The sequence below is a fragment of the Ischnura elegans genome, chromosome 6 (assembly GCF_921293095.1).
Source record: "Ischnura elegans chromosome 6, ioIscEleg1.1, whole genome shotgun sequence".
NCBI lineage: Eukaryota > Metazoa > Arthropoda > Insecta > Odonata > Coenagrionidae > Ischnura > Ischnura elegans.
Genome location: NC_060251.1, coordinates 34,585,327 through 34,607,334, shown reverse-complemented (window position 1 = coordinate 34,607,334; position 22,008 = coordinate 34,585,327). Strand labels below are relative to the sequence as shown.

The 22,008-nt window shown below is 38.8% G+C and overlaps 1 protein-coding gene across 6 annotated transcripts in view; it reads left to right on the top strand.

Moving 5' to 3' along the window:
* LOC124160329 overlaps nucleotides 1–22,008 on the top strand; it is a 53,365-nt gene that overhangs the window by 24,998 nt on the left and 6,359 nt on the right. For 5 of the 6 annotated variants that reach the window (XM_046536162.1, XM_046536165.1, XM_046536161.1 and 2 more), the window contains 10 exons: nucleotides 889–991; nucleotides 1,666–1,908; nucleotides 4,589–4,762; nucleotides 4,901–5,077; nucleotides 8,319–8,470; nucleotides 8,556–8,647; nucleotides 13,241–13,357; nucleotides 14,278–14,511; nucleotides 14,870–14,988; nucleotides 20,742–21,241. In XM_046536162.1, coding sequence (XP_046392118.1) covers nucleotides 889–991; nucleotides 1,666–1,908; nucleotides 4,589–4,762; nucleotides 4,901–5,077; nucleotides 8,319–8,470; nucleotides 8,556–8,647; nucleotides 13,241–13,357; nucleotides 14,278–14,511; nucleotides 14,870–14,988; nucleotides 20,742–21,241 — 1,911 coding nt within the window. The remainder of the gene's footprint in view (nucleotides 1–888; nucleotides 992–1,665; nucleotides 1,909–4,588; nucleotides 4,763–4,900; nucleotides 5,078–8,318; nucleotides 8,471–8,555; nucleotides 8,648–13,240; nucleotides 13,358–14,277; nucleotides 14,512–14,869; nucleotides 14,989–20,741; nucleotides 21,242–22,008) is intronic. The other variant, XM_046536163.1, reaches the window with a different exon arrangement.

Sequence of the window (22,008 nt, the reverse complement as noted above, 5' to 3'; positions counted from 1 at the left end):
AAATTTCAATCTGAGCTCTACTGTTCTTTTAATCACAGTTTGTGTGTTAGGGAATCTCCAAACAAATTGTTGTAGAGAGCTTAATATTGATGGCAGAATTTCATTTAAAATCTGTAAAGGTATTGTAAAAACTAAATTAATTTCAAATGAATTTAATATTGTTGCTGTAGCAACAATGATTTTAGAAAAACCCTCGCAGAAACAAATACATAGTTGACTGTGACAGTATGCTTTTAAGGGGTCCCCACGTGGGAAAAGGAGGAGGTTATCTGGGACCTGTGCCGGAGAAAAAGGTTCGAATCCCTCTGGGCCCTAAACCAAGTTAGGGAAACAGGTACCGAGGATTCTAGCGTAGTGATAGGTCCGTACTGGCAATACAAAAAATATTTTATGGCATTTGTTAGTGAAGTAGCATTTTCTGACATGTGGCCCTGTTGCAAAAGGATTATAAATAAATATAAAGGTTTATAAATTAATCTAATGGGTATAATACATATTTTTGTTAAAAAAATTGAAATGACACAACTATTAGAAATATTTATCTGCCTTTGATTGTGGTGCCCAACCTGTGTGAGTGTGAACCCATGTGCAAATAAACCAACCAAATTTCAAAACCATGTGTTTGCCATAGTCCTCAGGCAATGAGGAAAGAGTGATGAAGAGGTAAACAAAAATGGAAACAAAAAACAACTTCACTGCTCCAGGGCCAAACTAATTTTTCTTCTTAGAATTATGGGAATGACTTGGTTCCTTTACTTTTCAGTGGTGTTGTATCACAAGTGTTTGGTTGTATATTATTTCAATTTTGTGAAGTCTTTTTGTTGTTTCTTGAGTGAATTGTGCATTTTGAATCTTACGGTTAAACTAATGAAGCAATTTCTGTTACAGAAATTTTACAAACAAATACGAGAAGGAGGAATGAGTGACAACAATATGCCCAAACCAGACCGCAATATTAGGCCAAAAAGGCCTCGTAAATTTGAAGAGCCAGGTAATATATTGGCAGGACTTCTGTCTTTGGATGTTCCTTGGTTATTTAAGTTAATGTTACGGTATATGTCTGAATATAGTCCCCCCTTTTTTTTTTCCAAAAATGCCCGTGGTAAAAGTTAAGGGGGGGACAATATTCAAACACATTTTTTTAACTTTTCCCGAAACTGAAGCCTCAAAATTAGGGGGGGGGACTATATTCAGAGGGGGACTATATTCGGAGAAATATGGTATTATTGGTGCTATTGCATTTATTTTGAGTTCAGTCATGTGACACAAAGTACTCATTTACAGTAAAGTTTACAATTAACAGTACTTATTTGCTTTTCATGTCTTCCTTATTAAATGAAATTCTTCTATTGTTGTTTTGTTGTGAGTATAAGTGAACAAACATGGATGGCTCATAGGTTTTCAACTACTCTTGACCAGCTTGGAAAATACATACATATGTAGTTTTTCTGCACCACAATGGGTTTTGAAAAGGAGCCTTTATAAATCTCTGAAGTAACAGACTTAGATTTTGAAAGGGCTAGATTTTAATGTGGACTTAGGTTGGGGTTTCATCAAATCAGCAAATGGGCTGTGATGGGCCATGTTGCCAATTTTATCAATATATTTTCATGTATTATCTCTTGTAACTAAAGACGTAAATAGTAACATAAGCCATTTTTTCAGTAATCCTTACGATATCTTCTGATGAAGATGAGGAAACAGAACCAAGAAATGATGACAGCTTGAAGGATGGTGTAGCCAACAATTTTGATTTTGAAAATGGTGGCTTGCTACCTTGTGGTATGGAGCTTGTGCTACCTCCCTTATCCAGTCTGTCAGCTTTTGAGAAAGAACCTGTAATCAAGGAAAATCCAAGCAGTGAACCAGCTCCTGAAGAGGATCGGAACATAGCACAAGCAATAGAAGGTTTGAGCTTTTCAATTTTTAATTAAGTGAAAGATTATTTGTAATAATGTAATAGTCTACTGATAACTGTGTGGATTCTTCATGAATTTTGGGCAAAGTTCTTTATTTCACTCCAATTAAACCATGGAAAAGAAATTTAACATAGTAATCATAGGAGTTGAAGTTTTTGCATGTAATATTTGAGTGGCATGATTGATGCTCAATATTTTATTGCAAAATATCGGTGCTGAAATTACTAGATCGTTATTTTTCTGTTTAATTACATTTTGAATGTCCTAATTTCGTATCATATGTCAATTTTGTTTCTACTTTTACTTACTGTGTAAAGTATCTCACTTGGTGGCTAGCTTTCTGTTGGGTTTTTTGGTCAATCAATCAACCAAGCTTTTCTCAATGGGGTTTTATTCGGTGACGTCGAATAACACAATGACATTACATGACACAATCAGGTGCTTCTCCTCCCGCGTCTGGCTTGAGTCCGCCTTATATATGCTCGGTCGCTGGATACCTGGAATGAGAAGGGAGGGAGGGAACCTTCCCAGGGAAGGAGGGGAAAAACCCAAGAGAGGGAACGAAAGAGGGAACAGGATGGGTTCCTCGACACTCCCTGTGCCTACCCCAACACCCTCCCATTCTTAATCATAACCACCGTCTTAGCTGCGCAAGTCCCGCAATCCTTCTGCAGTCTGATTATCCTCCCATAGCGACTCCTTTGGACTCCTTCATTCCCCAGGTCGATTGCCGTCGACGACTGGCCCCCGTCCTCGGGTCGACCGTCTTCACTGTAATGTTCTTTATTTGGGGCGAGGACAAGATATGTTCGATTCCTCCGTAACTCGCCCTCATGTGTTCTGATGTCATAAGATCGCGGCTCTGCTCTCTTTCTCACCACGGTCCCATAGCATTTCTTATCTACTAACCAAACTCGATCTCCGGCCAATAGATCTGCCAGCTCCCGAGTGAAATGGCATAGATCCAATTGGTATTTTTCTTTTGTTTTCCTGGTCCGCTACTTCATCCTCTGCTCTCTCAGGTGGGGCCATTTCGGTTCCAGCACCTTTTTCACCATTGGTATATTTTTCCGGACCTTACGCCCCTATTAACAATTTCGATGGGCTGTGACCGGTTTCCAGCGGCGTAGACCTATAAACTAAAAGTCCAAGATTAAGATCTCTCACCTTGGCTAAAATATTTTTCTCAATTTTCACCCCAGCTTCCGCCTCTCCGTTACTTCGTGCATGGTAGGGGCTGCTGGAAGTTAGTCGTAAGTTGTAATCCTTAGCAAATTGTTTAAACTCTCCTCGAAATTGTGGACCGTTATCTGTTCTCTCTTCATCTGGAATGCCAAATCTAGCGAATATCACCTTTTCCCAATTACAGCTGCTGCTGCTGTAGCAACGCTACTTCCGGGTATCGTGAAAAATAATCAATCATTATCAGATACTCACTTCCCTTAATCGAAGCAATATCTATGTCTACCTTCTCCCATTGGGCATCTGGAAGGTTCAGACGGAATAAGTGGTTCCGCTACAATCATTCAATGCATTCTTTACACCTAATTACCATCTGTCGGATTTCAAGTGAAATTGTTTGCCACCAAATGGAATCTCTTGCTCATACTCTACACTTGACTATTCCCAAATGTCCTCGGTGCAATCTTGACAGTATTTCTTGGCGAAGCGACCGCGGGATTACTAATCTCTTCCCTTGCATGAGCAATCCGTCGGTTTCCGCCAAGTTGGCTCGGTATTCAAAGAAGTCCTTGGCCTCTGGACTGACGTCTCCTTTCCGCTCTGGCCACCCTTCTTTAACATACTTTATCACTTTCTGAGTGATCTCGTCTTCTTGCTGCCTCGTGCAAACCTTTTCTACTAACTCGTCTGTCATGGGCACCTGGGAAAAAACTGCCTTTACGTAGTGCTCCACTTCATCTCTTACTACATATATAGCCTAATTCTTTGAAATTTCTTTTCTAACTTTTAAGTCATTTAAATATGTTTGAAAAAAGTTGCCAATGGCTGATGTAGACAAACTGATGCTTTTTGGCCCAGCAATATCTTTGATATTGATGTCTTATAAAGATATGTTCTTGGTGGTAATGAATCGCTGATTATGCTTTCTAGGAATTCTTTTCAAAGCTATGTATTTCTAGTAATTGAATATATTTTGCTTTGTAGTTAAATAAATATATGTTTTGATTTTGGTTGTTGAAAAAAGTTAAGATTGGGTGAAGTTTTATTCTACTGAATGATCACTGTGAGCATTTGCATAAACATGGCTGTAGTGAAATAAGCTTTTAAATTTATGGAAATAATTTTATCCAATTATTTTCTAACTCTTTGATTGAACATATTCTATTGTAAGTGTCAAGTCAAGTCAAGTGTAGAGCACGAGAATTGATTGAACGAAACAAAGTAATTTTATTTTGTTTTATTCTATGATGAAGCAATTCCATAAAGTAACGCCTGAGACCGTGTCTTATATTGTATATATAATAACAAAATGTAGGAGTAATAAATTATTATATTAACAGACTCTTATAAAAGAGTGAGATTTATTGTTTCACACAATGTAATATTCTGTAATTTAGCTTATGTTATAGCTTACCTATATGCTGATTATGCCTAAGTATAACCTACATTGAATATTGCCTGTTAATAACTTTTTTTTTTACTTTCAGAAGGATTACAAGAGTCACAAAATGGTATGCCAAGTGATGATTGCCGGGATAAAATACGCCCTGTGTTTCTCACCTGTAGGACTGTTAGAATTGGGTCATATAAAGCTATTCCAAAGGATCGTGTTGTTATTTGCAAGCAAGGAATTAGGATTCGTGTACCTGATATTGAAGATTGTAAGAATATTTTTATACTTTGTTTTTCCTACATTTGCAGTTTGATTTGCAAGTGATTGTTGATTTTTAATAAATTGTGTCAATATCTGATGTTCAGAGTGTTAATGGTTTTTTAATTTGTTTTCTATTGTTTAATAGGCTCCAAATCGGTCACTGTCACTTTTCCATTAAGAGATGTGGTGAAGGCTCTAATACATTTTGGCAGAGCAATGCCTGTGATATTCCTGTATACAAGTTTTCAGTGTGGTGTTAAGCTTCGAAATTGTCTTGGAATGACTTCGAAAAATGGGCTATATTATGATCCATGTGCTGTAGGTGAGTACAGCTGTTGTATTATTACCGGGTATTTATATGTATTTCCTATAAAAAATCTCTTTGATCTCAGTAGCGGTGATAGAAGTGAGAAGTAAGCTCATTGCTGTAGATAGAAACAGGTAATAATGTGATAAATTCTCCACTTACGAGCATTCAACTTACAAACTTTCGGAAATATGAATACTCAAAAAATGGAAGCGTTTAAAAAATTTCGAATTTGATGCATTTGAGGTTGGCTGACACAACGCGATGTGGCGTGGAGAAACTTGCTTTTTGGGCAGAACTTAAACAAATTATCAATGAAACCATTCTGTATTAGTCTGGAACTGTTCAGCATATAGTGCGTTTTTCCTTCCCGCAAGCTGTGAAGTTTTTTCGGCTCCAGCCACTTCTTACGCGCAGGAAAAATAGTTCGTCAGTCGTTCGTAATCGTGAGTTGATGGAAAACGGTAATGCCATGGTTTGCATTCCACAGGATAACTACACTTTTCGTTGCCTTGCTCAGGCTTTTCAACTTGCAAACAAATTCAATTTACGAACAAGGTCTCGGAATGCATCTTGTTGATTGTCGGGGACAAGTATGGGTTAATTCCGTATTATTATCTGTTTCTTTATTTTTAAATGTAACCAATTTTCAAGCAATGTTACCTTTTGTTTTATTTTGAAGATCTTTCTCTGGAAATATTCATAACTTAGTTGCTCTCTCTGTGCTTAATATTTTTGGGTGGCATTGAGACAATTTTCAGTGTTCAGTACTTAAAATTGTGTGAATTTTTTTTTTTTTGCGCTTTAAGCAAGAGAGGAATAGAATATCACTTGCATGCAGACTGCGTTTTTCGTGTAAACATCCAGGAGTCAACACAATTTGACACACAAATCTTCAGTGTCTTTACTAAATAGCGTTATCACTGGTTGTCAAAGAAGCATGCTGTCATTGATTTCGTAGAAAAATGTTTCAATTCACCTTTCGGATAAAATGAATCCCAGCCCTCTGAATTGAGTGAAAGGACTTTTAAAAAGTAAAAAAAATTGAATGGCTCCACCCATAGGCGGATCCAGGGGGGGGGGGGGCACAGGGGCACGTGCCCCCCCCAGATCCTCAAAAATATGCAAGATTTTTAATACGGTCCCATTATGATTGCGTTCGTTTTGTATTACGAGGTATCGTTGTGCCCCACCCAGAACAAAATCCTGGATACGGCCTTGCTTGTGCCCCTCCCAGAAAAAAATCCTGGATCCGCCCCTGGCTCCACCAATCCCAAAGCATCAAAAATGAATATTCTGGGGAAGCATTTCAATACCTCCACTGCACAAGCACTCTACAATTGCCCACCAAATCAAATTCACTCATCTAGGAGCCCATCAATATGCATATGCTCAGCTGGCAATTGTGGAGCACAAACGTTCACCTCCGAAGCTTGGAGAATTGCAGGCGAGCGTTTATGCTCCGGCTACTGCCAGCTGAGCGCATTTGTATTGTTTGACTCCTAGATGAGCGGATTCGATTTGGTGGGCGATTGTTTAGTGCATGTGCAGTGGAGGTATTGATTTGAGGTCCCTCTGCGAGACTTCACAGACTGAGTGAAATAGTATTGAAAGGAGCTGTGGGAAATAAGAGGGGTGTGGTTTGTTGCAATGGGAGGCGGATGAATCAGCTGGAAGGAAACGGCACATTTAGCATGGAACCCAGTACCATAGTCAGGATTTTGAAATGGGAGGGGGGGTGTACCGATTGTTTTGGGGGCCCCTCCGGGGTGTATGGAAAACACTCCAGGGCAAAGGGGCATTTTTGATGCTTCTATTAAAGGCTCGGATGCTTTTTTTTAACTGGAAACCCTCCCCTCCCCCTTCGGCTATGCCACTGGTGGAACCATTTTAGCAGAAAGTCACCAGAATTAATTCAAGTTTTTGATTTTGAAGTGGAGGCAATGGAAAACAAATCCGGCTGATGGTAAAATGTATTTCGAAAGGGAAATAGCCACTAATTATTGTAAAGAAAAGAATACTCGTTTAAAGTATACCGGGACTAGCCGGAATATATCCACAGGGAAGAATGACACCTCTGTGTGTGTGTGTTCAGTCTTGTGCAATGGCCAAGGACACCGAAGTGTTATTATTAGAGGTAAGATATCACGGGATGACCTAACAATTTTCACCCTAGTCGTTACCTCGGGATGCTTTCATGCCCTCTTGAATCTTAGAGGCGAGACAAAGTCGTGGTGATTTCTTAACGAGTCGCACCATCCCTGGCATGAACTTAATTGGTCTAATTAGACACACGGATATGAAGACTTCCAAGGCGCAAGCGAGCATCTTCCTTTTATTCATCGGAAGTAAACGTACCAGAGAGTATTTTCAAAGTATCTGTAAGTGCAGAGTACCTTCTAGCGAATCGCACTAAAAATAACTGGCTAAAGCACTCAACTGGAAATTGGGGGATCCGGGTTGGAATCCCGGTCAAGGTGGATGATTTTTTCTCTGTGGATCTTTCGCTCAAAAGAATACTCTGCTGAGAAAACGGATAAGTTAATTGATGTGGTCCATTGATCAGTGTGGGTGGGATAACATCAATGGGCGTGCTTCGCATTGAATGTGTTAGGGCCAAAAAGCGGGAGCGGAAAAGGAACACTCGTTCATTTAAAAGTTCATCCCAACTTTTGGCAAAATGCACAATTTCAAATATTTCCAGGAAGTCAGGCTATTTTGTATTGCTGTGGAAAACATGGTCAATAGTTAATAACAAAGTGGAAGTTTATAAATGTATGAATTGGATGGATGAGGCAGATACTTTGTGGAGATCCATTATGAGATATGAAGTGAAACATTTGCACTTTCCGCATAAAAATTTATTAAACTACAGTGGACATGTTTTGCTGCACTGCAGCATTATCAGCGAAACATGTCGACTGTAGTTTAATAAATTATTATGTGGAAAGTGCAAAGTGTTTCACTTCATATTTATAAATGTATCTATTTTTGTGTTATCATGGATTTACTCTAATTAAAGTCTGAAGTTAAAACTTAAAATTCCATTCTTGAAGATTGTTCTTAGATTTTCTTCTTTATGAATGAATTACCACCCCTTTAAGAACCGATTTATATCAATAGTTTATGGGTTCATATGTGTTAGGTTATTATGTTATGGTAAAATACCTCATTTAAAAGATCATTTTTTTCAATAGTGCTAATGTTACTATCCACTTTCCCTCACTAATTTCCTTGCCTTTTATTTCATGAAAAGATGAAACTCAGAAGCGAATCACTCTCCTACCCGAAAGGATGACTGAAGACACGAAATCAAGACTTAAATTAATATTTTGTGGCAAAGATCGCCTTGGAGAACTTGATAGTAAAGAAGCTAATGACATCCTGGTGAGGGCTTCACCCAAGGAGGTAAGAATTAATGTTGTATGTGCTGTCTAGTAGTGTTTGAAAATGTTTATACCTGTTTACATTCTCATTTATGGTCTTGACTCAGACGATATTACAGGTGCAGGAAACTATCAAGAAGTCTTTAATATCATCACCAACAACGCCTGTGGCAAAACCTGTCAAGGATTTTAATCAAAAGTGAGTCACTAGTGTTAACCCTCAACTCCTCTGATGATTGATTGGAAATTTTTATTACCAATTTTAGTGTTATAACTTGATACATAATTTGCTTCATTTAAGGATAGCTACAGCATTTTATAATCCATTAACTTTTCACCTTTTTCCTCTGCAATGTCCAAAGACCTCATTTTTACAATTTAATTGAACTGATGAATTGTAAAATCCTAGGTAAAGTGATAGTGATATTGTGGTGACAGTTGTCAGGTGATGCTTAAAATATACTCAGAATGCTGTTGTTTTTCTTTTGACTGACACGTATCATGAAAGCACGTTTATAAATTGGATTAAAGGTTTATAGTAAATGTTTGAAGCATTTTTAGTATATGCTTCTATTTTCCAACTTAGCTTCAACCCCAGTATTTCGTTACACAGGCTGCAGAAACTCATATCGATGGCTTAGTTCTAACAGCACGTATCTCAAAAATAGAAACTTTTCAGGAGAGCAAAAATAAAAACGATTAATTTCTTTTACTTGCACACTAAAATTAAAAACCAAAAGTTCATAAAACTAAAAAAGAAGCATTCATTAGGAAATAAAGAGTTGTTCTTTGCTTGAGTTTTATTTTTTTAAATGTCATTATGTCGCGACCCGGCCCCGGATAAGCCGGGACTCGAATCCGAACTATTTTAACGTGGGCTCTTGCCCTTTGCGTCGGGTATCAATGATAGCACATGGATTGCATTTTAATAAAAGAAAAAGGAACTCTACCTTTTGTTTCGGCACGGCACGAACCACACTGGGAGGCTGGAGGCAGGAGAAGGCGGCAGCACGCTGTGGCGACGAGCGATGGACTGGCAAATACTGGCCTAGCGATGGATAGTGCGCGAGGAATTTCCCAAGTTCCCGGAGGGGGAAGGGATTATGAAGTCTAGATTTCGCAAGTAACGGAAGCTGATGGCAAAAATGGCCCACAAGAGAGGGCCTAAAAGCAAGGTATGCAGAGAGTGAAAGCAAAAATACCAGATCCCGGGAAGCGGGTATCGACGAGCCAAGCAGGTGCGAGACAAGAGTTTACAATAATCAAGGCGTGCACAATCACACCTTTCGCGATCAAAACTTCACCCCGAAGTAGTCGAAGACTCGAAGTAGAAGACCTCAAGTATCTCCCGGTTTACCTTTATATAGTGTCTCTCGAAAGACGTAGAGACGTTCAAAAAGCCCGGGTGTATATGTATTCCGCGAAAACATATCTTTTAAACTAAACCCCCCCTTCGAAAAGTTAGAACCCGTGAGCGTTCCATTAATGGTGTTTATTCTTATTTGCCAGTCTTTCGGTCATTGCCTTTCCTTCTCCTCCTCCCGGATCTCCCATTTTATGAAAAACAGGGCTGTTTGTGCATCGTCCTCTGCCTCGCAAACAGCCCTGTCCTTTGCGAAATAATTTGCAAATGGCCCCCGAATTTCGGGCCATTACAATTACTAGAGGTCTGTGAATTTTGCGAGATGCGTTATCGCGAAATAACACGAAATAATGCGAAATCGGTAAATAAAAACGAAATTTTGCATTTTTTGCGATTTTTGGTGTATTAGCGAAATAATCGCATCTAATGAGTCATAATCTATTTAAGCCTAAGCCTTCATTATTTAACGCTGCCGACGTTCATTTGCTCTATCTCATAACGATTCCAAGGTCAATTGGCTTGATTAGTCTCGCGCATAACGCATCCGCGTAATATCGCGCACTGAAGTGATTTCTCCCCCAGAATTTGCCGTTAAATTTATCACAGCCTCTTTCTTCGATTCCCATGTATCAATCTTGAAATATTTAGAATGAGGCGCTTTATCACCTGAAGAATTAGATATTATGAATAAAAAATGTTCAGTAAGGAATTTAACGTGGCTGCGGAAGAGCGGAAATACAAGCTCACGCACCCGGTACGCGTCAATGCCGAGCAGTAATTCCGGTGACTCACCGCGATGCATTAGACAGCGTTATTGGCTAACTTTTTGCAGGAAAACCTTGAGTGTGGGTCTAATGTAACAATTTCGTTGACTTAAACACGGCTGCTGGCTGGGACCGGGCCGCCGTTCACAGCACGGCCCACAGCGTGACAGAGAGTCGTCTCGTCTGAAAGCGGCCTGAATTTCGTGGTGTCGTGATGTGAACGGCGGCCGGCAAAAAGTCGTTTCGTCAGAAAGCGGCCTCAATGTAGCGAAATGCCTGTATTTCACGCCGTAGACAGCGCACCACCGGGCCGGATTGAAATGGGCGCCGTGATCACGGCGGCCGTCAACGGCGCCATGTCGTCAACTGCATCCATAGACACGTATGGTTATTTGAAAGCATGAAGCGCTATCAGTTGGGGGAAGGGAAGGAAGGAAAAGAAAGGATAGGAGGAGAGGGGGTTCCCCTCATTAGCGGACGGATCGTCGGATCTGAGCTACAATGCAAAAAAATTATTTCAACACTGGCCAAATCTAATACATATCTAATTCTTCAGGTGAGAAAGCGTCTCATTCTAGATGTTTCAGGATCGATAAATGGGAAATAATTTTTCAAGTTTCTTTGAATCTGATTATGTTTTGTTAAGTGTGCTTCTTTCACTGCCTTTCCTGACCAATTGGCAACAGCTGTAAAAACTAAGCGATTTTGTTGTATCTAGCTGCTGCCCTACCTTACCTGGATGAGGGGTATCGGAAGGGAACCCATGGCATGAAATATTTCGGCCAATTTGTAAGCTATACTGTACTATGGTTATGCTGTAGCTAACCAGCACTGAGTTTGAAAACACCATCTTGAGTGCTTTGAGTGAGTGTTTTGTGGTTGGACTGATTGTTTTATTGTAGTTCCAGCTTTAAATATCAAACGAAGGATAGGAATTTTGAAATCCCAAAAGCTAGTGATACTGTTCATACCAGGGCAATTGAATTCAGCTGAGAAGGATTTTATGTGAAAGATAGAGTAATACTGTGCAAAGTTTGCGTTAAAAAATTTTTATTTGAAAGATGTGACGCTTTGTTAAAGCACATCAGTAGCGATACACATAAATGTGCGAAAGAATGGGGACCTGCAAAACGACAGCTATCATTTGAACTCACAACCACTTAGTCAAAGAAAGCAAAGGAGGAGCTTGTTGTTGCTACTACAGAAGCATTTTTAAAGGCTTTATTTAGTGTAGAGAAACTTGACAATGCAAAAATTCTGGAATGGCTCTCAAAGTATACACAAATAAGTTAGTGGGGATTTGCCGTTTGCTGATCATATTCGCCAAGACTACATACTTGAACCATTCATATACCTTTAACCAATATAACTTCAACCATTTCCTTCATTTAGTTTTATGACAAATTTTGTACAGTCGAAATTGTGTTAAATGTTATGCCAAATGCTTATTAAAGTATAAGTATTCATGAAATGTGTACCATAAAATAATAAAACGCCTGTAAACGTGGGAAAATTGTAGCATTATAATAACACTGCCAAGACTTTCTATAACACCGAAATCACAGGGTTTTAAAATGAATTTTAACAAAAAATAAAACCACTTTCACGGACCTCTAGTCATTACACTTTGTTCAAGATACCCGTCTCTAATCGGCCGAATTTCAGATACGAGTTGTTAGAACTTAGCCATCAATATGAGTTTGTATCTTGATCTTTGGGCTTTAGCTAACGGTAGATGGCCATGAACTTCAGCCGGTTGAACAATTTAATTATTTGGGCTGTACATTAGAGGAAAATAGAAACATGTAAAAGGATATTAGAATGAGAGGGAATAGCTTTGGCAAATGGGGAATGCTTGATATGGCTGTTATCTGCTAGTTAGAGGGTATCCTGCGACTGGGAAAAGAGGGAGAATTGGGAATCATGCATGAATATTTAGTCCCTGGAATTAAGCATGAATTATTTATGAATTTTTGCTCCCGCCTGGAATTTCAAAATCTCTTTTTTCAAATTCATTTCAAGTAATATTTTGCCAGTTCAACACCCATTTTCTGGCCTAAAATGTGTTTGTTGTAATTTAAAGTGCAGTAGCTTAGTAGAATTTTTATAGCCACATTGAAACGTGGAATGTCAGACAAGACAACACAATCGAAATGTCTACCACTCTGGACTCAAAAGATTCAAGATTCAAAAGCATGAAAAATAGAATGCCAGGTGATGTCAACATCCACTTATGAGGTCGAAGCAGTATCTAGGCTTGCATTGAATAAATATGAATAATGTCTATATATTAGGAACGTAAAATAATACATAATGGTAATATTATTTATAAGTACACATTGAAGTAATTTTTGGTGTTTTAAAATTCTTATCTAACGTGTTGATCTCAGAATATAAACCTGGAATTTTGTAAAATTTCCCTGGAAATCCGGGAATTTTGCATGATTTTGTCTGCTTTGCTTGGCTGGACACATATACTAGGATAAGAAACTTGTTGATGACATAAGGAGGAGACAAAGGGTGTAGATGGAACAAGTACCAAGCAGACAGGGCACATTGAAATTTATGATGGGGGTTGAAGTATGAGTGTGGATGTGAGAAGAAGAGGATAGGACTATTGTATTGAATGAGGCTTAGTATAACCCATGTATATTTTCTTTTTTAGAATCCTCATCTATCCTCCTCCACCTGCTAAAGGGGGCATCACCATAAATCCCGAAGACTACTTGTGTTTGGGAGAAGAGCAGTTCCTAAATGATGTCATCATTGACTTTTACCTCAAGTAAGTAACCAAACATACAGAGTAAAGCAGAAAATGCCAAAATTTTTACGAAGTATTGTCCATTTCAAATGATTTGGTAGCTAAGAATTTGGTTTTCCTTCTCAGCTCTTGTTGATTCTCAGGCAGGAAGGAAAATTCGTGGAATTGACAAAATTACATTGATAGTAATTGTCATTATCATTCACAAATCTCTGTCTTGAATCAATGGGAGCTGATGAAAAAGGACATTGTTGAGTGACCATGATATTTGAAGTGAACCTAGTTTTATAATTTATGCACCTAATGGATTTATTTGTAGGTCATAATAGAGTAATAGTGTATTCCATAAGTTTATGGTGTACAGCTACATGTTGAAGCGGGGGTCTTCAACCTTTTTAATGCAAGGGCCAAAAATCGATTTGACATTGTCGGGAGGGCCTCAATGCTCCGTGTCATTTAACCACCACATCAAACAATTAAAAAAAGAACATAATTTCAAAGTGCAATAATCTTTATTGGTTAAAAGGTGTAATCAATTAATGAGATTTTTGACATTGTTTATTTCTGACGAGTGTGTTGATACATATATATTTTATATTTTGTGGCGTGGTTAAATATTTTCTCCAGCCTCTAGGGGCCGCAAGAAATTAGCCGGCAGGCCGCATGCGGCTCAGGGGCCTTGGGTTGAAGACCCTTGTGGTAAAGTCTTTCATTTTAATGTATGCACTGAAACCAAAAAAAACTTCCACCATAACAAGTACACACAATGTAATAATATTTGGGTGGGGAATAGATAACGCGCTACAAATTTTATGTAAAATGTAATGGTTATTTTAAAGAAACTTGTGTATTGATGTGATAGTTGAAAAATACACCTCCATTAAAATAGAGACTTAAATGGTCACCAGAATTGAAGAATGTCTCTCATCATCCTTTTCCAGGTATTTAACTCAGAGTTGCCTCTCTGAGGTAGACCAATCCCGGACCCATGTATTCAGTTCCTTTTTTTACAAACGCTTGACTACGAGGCCAGTGCGATCTGCTCGTCGACATCACCCTGTGGAGATGGATGGTTCTACATCTCCTGCAGAGAAGAGGCATGCTAGAGTTAAGGGCTGGACTAAGAATGTTGACATATTTGAGAAAGATTTTATAGTGATCCCAATCAATGAAAGGTGAGCATATAAAACTTTTTTTTCTCAAAGCATTAACGAAGTTCAGACTAATGTTTTTTCTCTCAAAGCACTTGACACTTGACAAAGCACATGGAAAGCTGTTCTGTCATTCACATTAAATTTTTTATGAAAATGTTGTGTTTTGGGGAAACTTATTTTGTCTTAAGCAGTGTAGAAATTGAGCCAATTACACCGCTATGCTGCAGGCTTATTTTTTATGTGGATATATATTTCTGCCTTTAGGTGGTAATTCAGTTATATGCAGAAATCTTAGTGCTTGTTTTAGTTCATTTTCAATAAGTTAATACTTAGTTTCAGTTCTTCAAAGTTAACATTATTTCTCTCTCTTCATCAACAGTGCCCATTGGTTTTTGGCCATCATATGCTTTCCTGGTCTGGAAGGATGTGTCAGGATGAGAGATGGTGTACCTGTTAAACTACCCCCAAGTCAGCCCAAGCCATCCAGAAAGAGTAAAGGTAATTAATGTTGGGATAACAGCATAAAAAATGTCTCTGACAAATTGCATATGCCATACTAACAAGGGGAGACGACGTACCTTGCTCCTTTTTCGATGACATATTTTTATGGCATTCGGAATGGCGAACACATCTCTGAACTGAGTGGTTCCTTTGAATGGGCCTTAATTTGGCGAAAGTAATTAATTTTCAAGCAGTATTTTTAACGAGCGCTATATACCGTATAAGCACGTGTAAGAGATTGCAGAAATTGCAGCCGAAAATGAGGGTGCGCCTCTTACACAAACTTCTTATCTTCCCCCCTCCCCTTCACCGGTCGCAAGTCTAAGGGGAACTGAGTGGCCTTGGTTTTCAGTGTCATATTGGTGTCAAAACCTGTGCTTTAAAAAATTCGAACGAGTTTGTTCATTGTTGGACTAAATAGGGAAGTGCACTAATTTTTTTTTATTGCTGAATTTGAAAGTTTAGCCTAAAAAAGAAACATTAGTATAGTCACTTTTATTTTCTGCATCTGGGGTATGCACTTTAAAACGTTTTGAAAGTCGGAAAATTTCATGTTGCGCTGAAACACAGTGCCTCCATCTTGATTGAGATGTGACGTCACAAGGCAGTAGTCACCAGTGGACTATCGCTGTATTCCGTCGCCTTCTTTAGCGCGGCGAGAGTTTCCGGGAATCGGTGGAGTTTGCTTCCTAAAAATGTCGTCTAGTACCGAAAACACGAATTCAAAATAGAATTATAAATGATTTTTTGTTCCAAATTTCATCTCGACGTCGAAACAAAAGCCTGGAGAAGATATTCATTCCCGTGCCTTAAGCACAAGCTATACGGAATAAATGGTTCAAGGCTGCTCCTGACTCTTACCTATCGATGATATTCTGTTTTGAAGATCATTTGAAGGTATTGTAAGATCAAATTGATATTTATATTATAATAATTTACTTAACAGGTAGGTACCTCAGTCACATCAGAAAGTGTGTTGAGTCAAAATATAGCATCTTCCGCGTAGACCTACGTAATTTATAAACTGAAAGTAGTTTGGTTAAAGAATTATGGCGCGACTGTTTTTTTACACGATCGGGCAAAATGCGTACTGTGCCCATGATATGTGCATATATGATAACAAACTATTTTTGTTAAAGTTAATCTTTATTTGTTGAAATTAGTACATTTATAGGTGATACAGATATAAAGGTACACGGCAGGTCGCGCGGCGTAATTTGTACTCCACTGGTGACGGGTTCATCTTGCTGATCTAAAAAATTAGCTACAATACCTCGAACTTTGAAAACTCGCGATATAGGCAGTCAAAGTACATTGTAAGAATACACGAGACCATTATAGCCCAGAATGTACGTACAATGTCGAAATCCTTGGTTTTCAAAGATTGACGTATTTTATACGCCAGCGCGCCCGGTCCAGGGTTATCAACTTTTATTTCATCCTATTTGTTAGTTGAAATTATATTTCAGAATGGTTCTTTTAGCACTGCTACTGAGGTTAACTGGTAGGTACTGAGTACAAGGTACTGAGGTATGTACTGAGTAAGTAAACTCCCTTTGGAGTAATGTGAATTACAAGTGTTCGAGATATATGGCATTTTATATTCGCTTTGTGTTCTTATTAATTATGCCTGTACGCATATTGTTGCTTGCCGCGAGCCTTTAATGGTATGTGCTCTTGCAAGAATGGTTTTCATTTTTAATGTGGAAGTTGGTCAGTATAAGCAAAGAAAAAATTAACATTTTAGCGCACACCAACCCTTGTAGTCATCGTATCTCGGCGTTTGTAATGACACTGCTAAAATACCTCAACGCCATAATGACGATAAAAAAATTGTCTCATATCAATGATTGCTGCAATTATAATTAATGATAAACTAGACGCCGTATGATCACAATGAAGGCAACAAAAAATAATGCCACGACGTAGACTCGAACCACGGACCTTCGGGTAAAACCATTCCTTTAACTCGTGCACTCTACCACTACCCCAACCGACCCATTAGCAAATTGAAGATATTTTAAATATATATATATAACTTGTAAAAAGTAACGCATGAAAATTAATTAATTACAGCCTAACTAACGCCCTAATTGAAAGAGATGCAGCAAGGTACGCGGTCTCCCCTTGTTAGCCTTAACGTCTCGCATTTCTATGGAGCGTTGAACCTGTCCTCCTTATTCAAAAATTCAGTAACCATAAATACATCAAAGTTTGGTATACCATTTATAAATCGTTGGAATTTTCCTTCTCCCAACCAAGATTATCTTTTCTTGAACCCATCCTGGACAGCGAACCATTGCAACAACCAGCCAGCTCGGAAATAAGGCTAACATCCCATGATTCTAGTTGCGAAGGGCGAACGTTCCGGCCGGCGTGAATACATACGCAACGAATAAGTCTTGCAGCAAACGTCTGAAATAGGTTTATTAGTTTGACTCGGTTCTTACAAAAAAAGTTTTGGCATGATTAACGGCATTGTGCCAAAATATACCCAGCGAAAAATAAAAGCCATCATGCATTTATTAAAGATTAAATGTGCTATTCGTACTACTCTTTCCAAACTTGAAGTTGACACGTAAATGAATATTAATATATTACGCAATGATGAAGTCGTTTACTCAAAAGAGAAGCAGCCACATATATAATCTGAAGATATTTTATGACAGCAAAAAACGTATACCCTCAAATTCTGTAATTTTTCTATGCAATAATAGTGGTAGAACTAAACGGTGTAGAAGCTGCCTTCTGCTACTGCCTTGTGACGTCACGGCCAATATTCAACATGGACACCCGTTTTCGCGGCCTTTGAATTTTTCCATATTTCAGACGGTCATCTCGAATCAAGTATTCACTATTAGGATTTAAACTGTGGTTTTATGACATTATGTTATTCTGAACTCTAATTTAAAAAATGTGTTTGGTGCATTTGAAACACTAGTGCACTTCCCTATTGTGGATGGAAGAAATCAGAAATGCTTATAAGTGAAGAGCGCGGAAGGAAGCAAGCAAAGAAACACGGAGGGGAAGGAGCGCGCTCCCTCCCCTCCGTATTTCAAGCTACGGGGCTATGAGCGAAGGAGCACGGGAAGAACACGTCCGATCTTGCATGTGACGTCGTTACCTTCAAAGCGAAGGGGCGAAGGCGCAGCAATGTGATATACGCAGTTTGTATTGCCTAAAGTTTCCAGTCCGCTCGTCTTGTTTGAATGCGCTAGCATGAATAAGCTTAAAAAACTTAAATTCTGTCAGATATGCGTCGCGTTAGATCTCTTTCTTTATTTGAACGTTGTGCGTGTCATACAATTATTGAAAGCTATCGAGATATCTTCGGGCTCAGTAGATGACTTACCAAGCATTTGGCCTCCATAAACTGGGAGATCGATCAAGGTCAGTTGGTGAGACGGGGTAGGGATGAAACACGTTTCCATTGTTCCCCTGTAACTTGATGTTTTCCTATTTTCCTGTGGGGTCTCGGAAAGGAAAAAAAACGGCAGAGGCATTGGCTGATGGAGGGCCGATTGTGGTTCCGTTAAATCTACGACGTGGTTATTATCCTACTGCGCTGAGATTGTCCCGATTGTTGTCCAAGCTCTTGGGAAGGTTCATGCTATGTGCCTGTCGTGTTTTGCCTTAAAATTTTCCACGGCTGCAATTCTATTGCAATACTCCTGCGAGAGCATTTAAACAAAATTGTTCGTGAATAGGACAAGCATCGTAGAGAGAATCGGAACTCTCTCTACTCCCTCTTATACCGCTATTACCGCTAATTAATATTGAAAGAGAAAAGTTCGATAACTGTCGAAATTCCAGGCGTCCGTCTGCAACACCGCGCGATAGTATTAAAAAAATGCAGCAAAATTTTTTCTTCATAGCTCCGATGCTCAAAATAGGGGTGCGCCTCTTACACGTGTGCGCCTCTTACACACGCTTATACGGTAATCCCAAAATAACGCAGTGCCTAGCAGATGGCTCACCACTACACCATTCAACCCATCCATAAGGTGCTGCATTATTTCGGGATTATATAGCGCTCGTTAAAAATACTGCTCGAAAATTAATTAATTACAGCCAAACTAAGGCCCATTCAATGGAATCACTATCAGTTCAGAGATGTGTTCGCCATTCCGAATGCCATAAAAATACAGCATTGAAAAAGGCGGAGCAAGCTATGTGGTCTCCCCTTTTCAGTTTTTTTAAGAAAACTTTTTTTGAAGTTTTCTCAAGTTTGTTTTTTAGCTTAGCCAGCGCCGGATCCAGGATCGGGATGGGAGGGGGTTAACCTCCTAGGGGTCCAAAAAAAATTACTATTTTATGTAAATTAGATATCAAGGGAGGGAGGGACTGTAGCCACCTTAGCCCTTATCTTGATCTGTCACTGAGCTTAGATATATTGTATGCTCAGCCACATGCTCAGAATACTTAGTACTGTTTGTAGTTTGCCTTTGTGTGTGATCAACATCTTACAGAAGTGTACAGGATAACTGCTATGCCATGGAAATTGGCATTGAGAATGATGTTTGTGTGTCATAGAAGAATTACGTAATAATGGTACCAACAGCTGGTTATTGAATAGTTGTGAAGAATTGGCTTATATGTCTGTGATTATTAAAGTATTCTCCTTTATTCAATCTGAATATTTAGTATTCTGACCAATTAAGACTTGAATCTGTCTGACTTAGTGGGGTAAAGCCAAGGAATTATTTTGCTCAATATCTTAACCCCCTTTGTGAATTATCAGTTGTTCTTCTTGTTTTCCTGTTTAATGTCATTTCTCATTGTTTTGAAATGAATTTTTATCAATTAAATTTATAACAAGAAATATAGAAATAACTTAAATAACTAGCTGCAGAAGGGTTAAGGCAAATTTGAATTATTGGCAATTCTTGTAAAAGAGTTTTGGTTTTTAAAAACCTCACTCATGCAATATGAAATAATAAGTAATTTATATTTGCTCATATAAACTTTTTCAAGCATATTTTATTTTAAATTTTAACCTGTTTGTTAATGAAATTAAAAAAAAAATTGTGTACAAATTTTTATGTGAACTGATAGTTCAGATAGCAGATCATTTTGAATTATAAAATCAGAAATAATTCAAGTGCTGATAAAATTCTATCTAAAAAAATTTCTTCCCACTCTACAATTTTGTAATTTAAAACTAAATCTATCCCCAAATTTCCATTTAGATGCTAATATCTTAGTTTTTATGATTTGCTAATAAGTGTATAGAATTTTAAAAGTTCTATGGACAACTACTGTCTACGAATTAAAATTAAGTATGTGTGTTTCAGAACTACTAAATGCTCTAAATATCTGTAACTTCTATCATAATTTACTTTGGATTGCTTGTTGTTAATTTTATTTACCCATCTTCGATACCGGACAGTAGCTTTTCTTTATGTAAGTGAAAGTGGAGACCAATGTGGTCAGTACTGCTACCCTCCATTTCACAGCACGCGTGGCAACACTTACTTTAACAGCTGTAGTACTGCAATGTGGAAGACAAGGGGAAACCTCCTCGTTACTATCCTAAGGTGTTGTAGCTACTACACCCTTTATTTTAAAGATAGGATGGCATTCTGTTGAACTTATCAGCTCCTCCCTCATCTATCCCCACCAACTATCTGGTTGAATAGTTAAGTGTGTTGATGTGTGCGCTGTAATATTTAAGAGCTCCATTCAGAAGATAGTTCCAATCTATATCCCTGTAAACTCAATGAAATTGGGTGCATTCAATTTTATTACAGAACTGAAGAAGCAAGAGATGGAGAAGGAGGAGATGATTCCCGCGGCTTGCCTCGTGAAACCCATACAGATTGGCAACACTACCATCACACCAATCACAACTCCGGTGGCGGGAGCTCAGCCAGGCAGTAGCAATCTGGGCTTGCCGGTGGCCACCATCAACCTTGACGAGAGGGACGGTGGAATGATTGGGGACGACTACTCGGATCGAGACGAGGCCGAAGGCGAGGAGGAGGACATTCAGATGCCGAGCGAAAGCGAGGACGAAGGAGCCGTGGAGGGTGGGGCGGAAGAAGGCGGCGAGGGGAAAAAGGAAGGGGGGGAGGGTGATTGTGAGAAGGGCCAATCAGGGGGAGAGGAGGAAGAGGAGACGAAGAAAGCAGAGGGGGGAAGTGGGGATGGGGCGGAGAGCATGTCGAAAGAGGAGGAGGGGGAGAAAGAGGAAGCAAAAGAGAAGGACGAGACAGAGGAGAAGGATGCTCCTGAGGAAAAGGACCAAAAGGTAAGATAAAAAATATGTATATATGTAGTAGGGATGGGTCGATTCCAGTTCTTTAAATTTCGATTCTATTGTGAAAAGGTGAGATAAAAAATATGTATATAGTAGGGATGAGTCGATTTCACTTTTTTAAAAATTTTGATTCCAATTCTGATTCTTTGAAATCGAATTTCGATTCCAATTCGATCAATTCTTATTCATACTGAAAGGTCAGATATTGATTTGTACAGAATTTGTAGAAAAAGTGTCATGGCTTTCTTTCATAGGCCTGGGTTCATGAGATAAATGTGAGTTAAGATTTTGTATGGCATCACTCCCTTCAGCCTCTTGTTATTTTGCTGATATGCTTGTTATTTTGTTGATGTTACATATGAGCTTACTTGAAGAGAATGATGCTGTGCCATATCTTTTCTGGCATTTAAATTTCGAACCAGGGCTGGAGAGAACTACTTAGCTGGCCAGTTAACAACCAAGGCATCCTCTTCGTAGGTGAATCTCAAGATGATTTAACTGAACAAGGTGTACTGTAATGTTATTGTATGTAGGTTCATACATGTACTCATGGCTGTGTAAAAAAATACCGTATTTTACCGAGTATAGGCCCCCCCTTTTTTTCCAAAAATGCTTGTGGTAAAAGTGAAGGGGGGACTATATTCAAACGTATTTTTAAATTTTTTCCTGGAAACTGAAGCCTCAAAATAAGGGGGGGGACTATATTCGGAAAGATACGGTACTTGTTTTGTGCAGTGTTTTGAAAATGTCCATGAAGG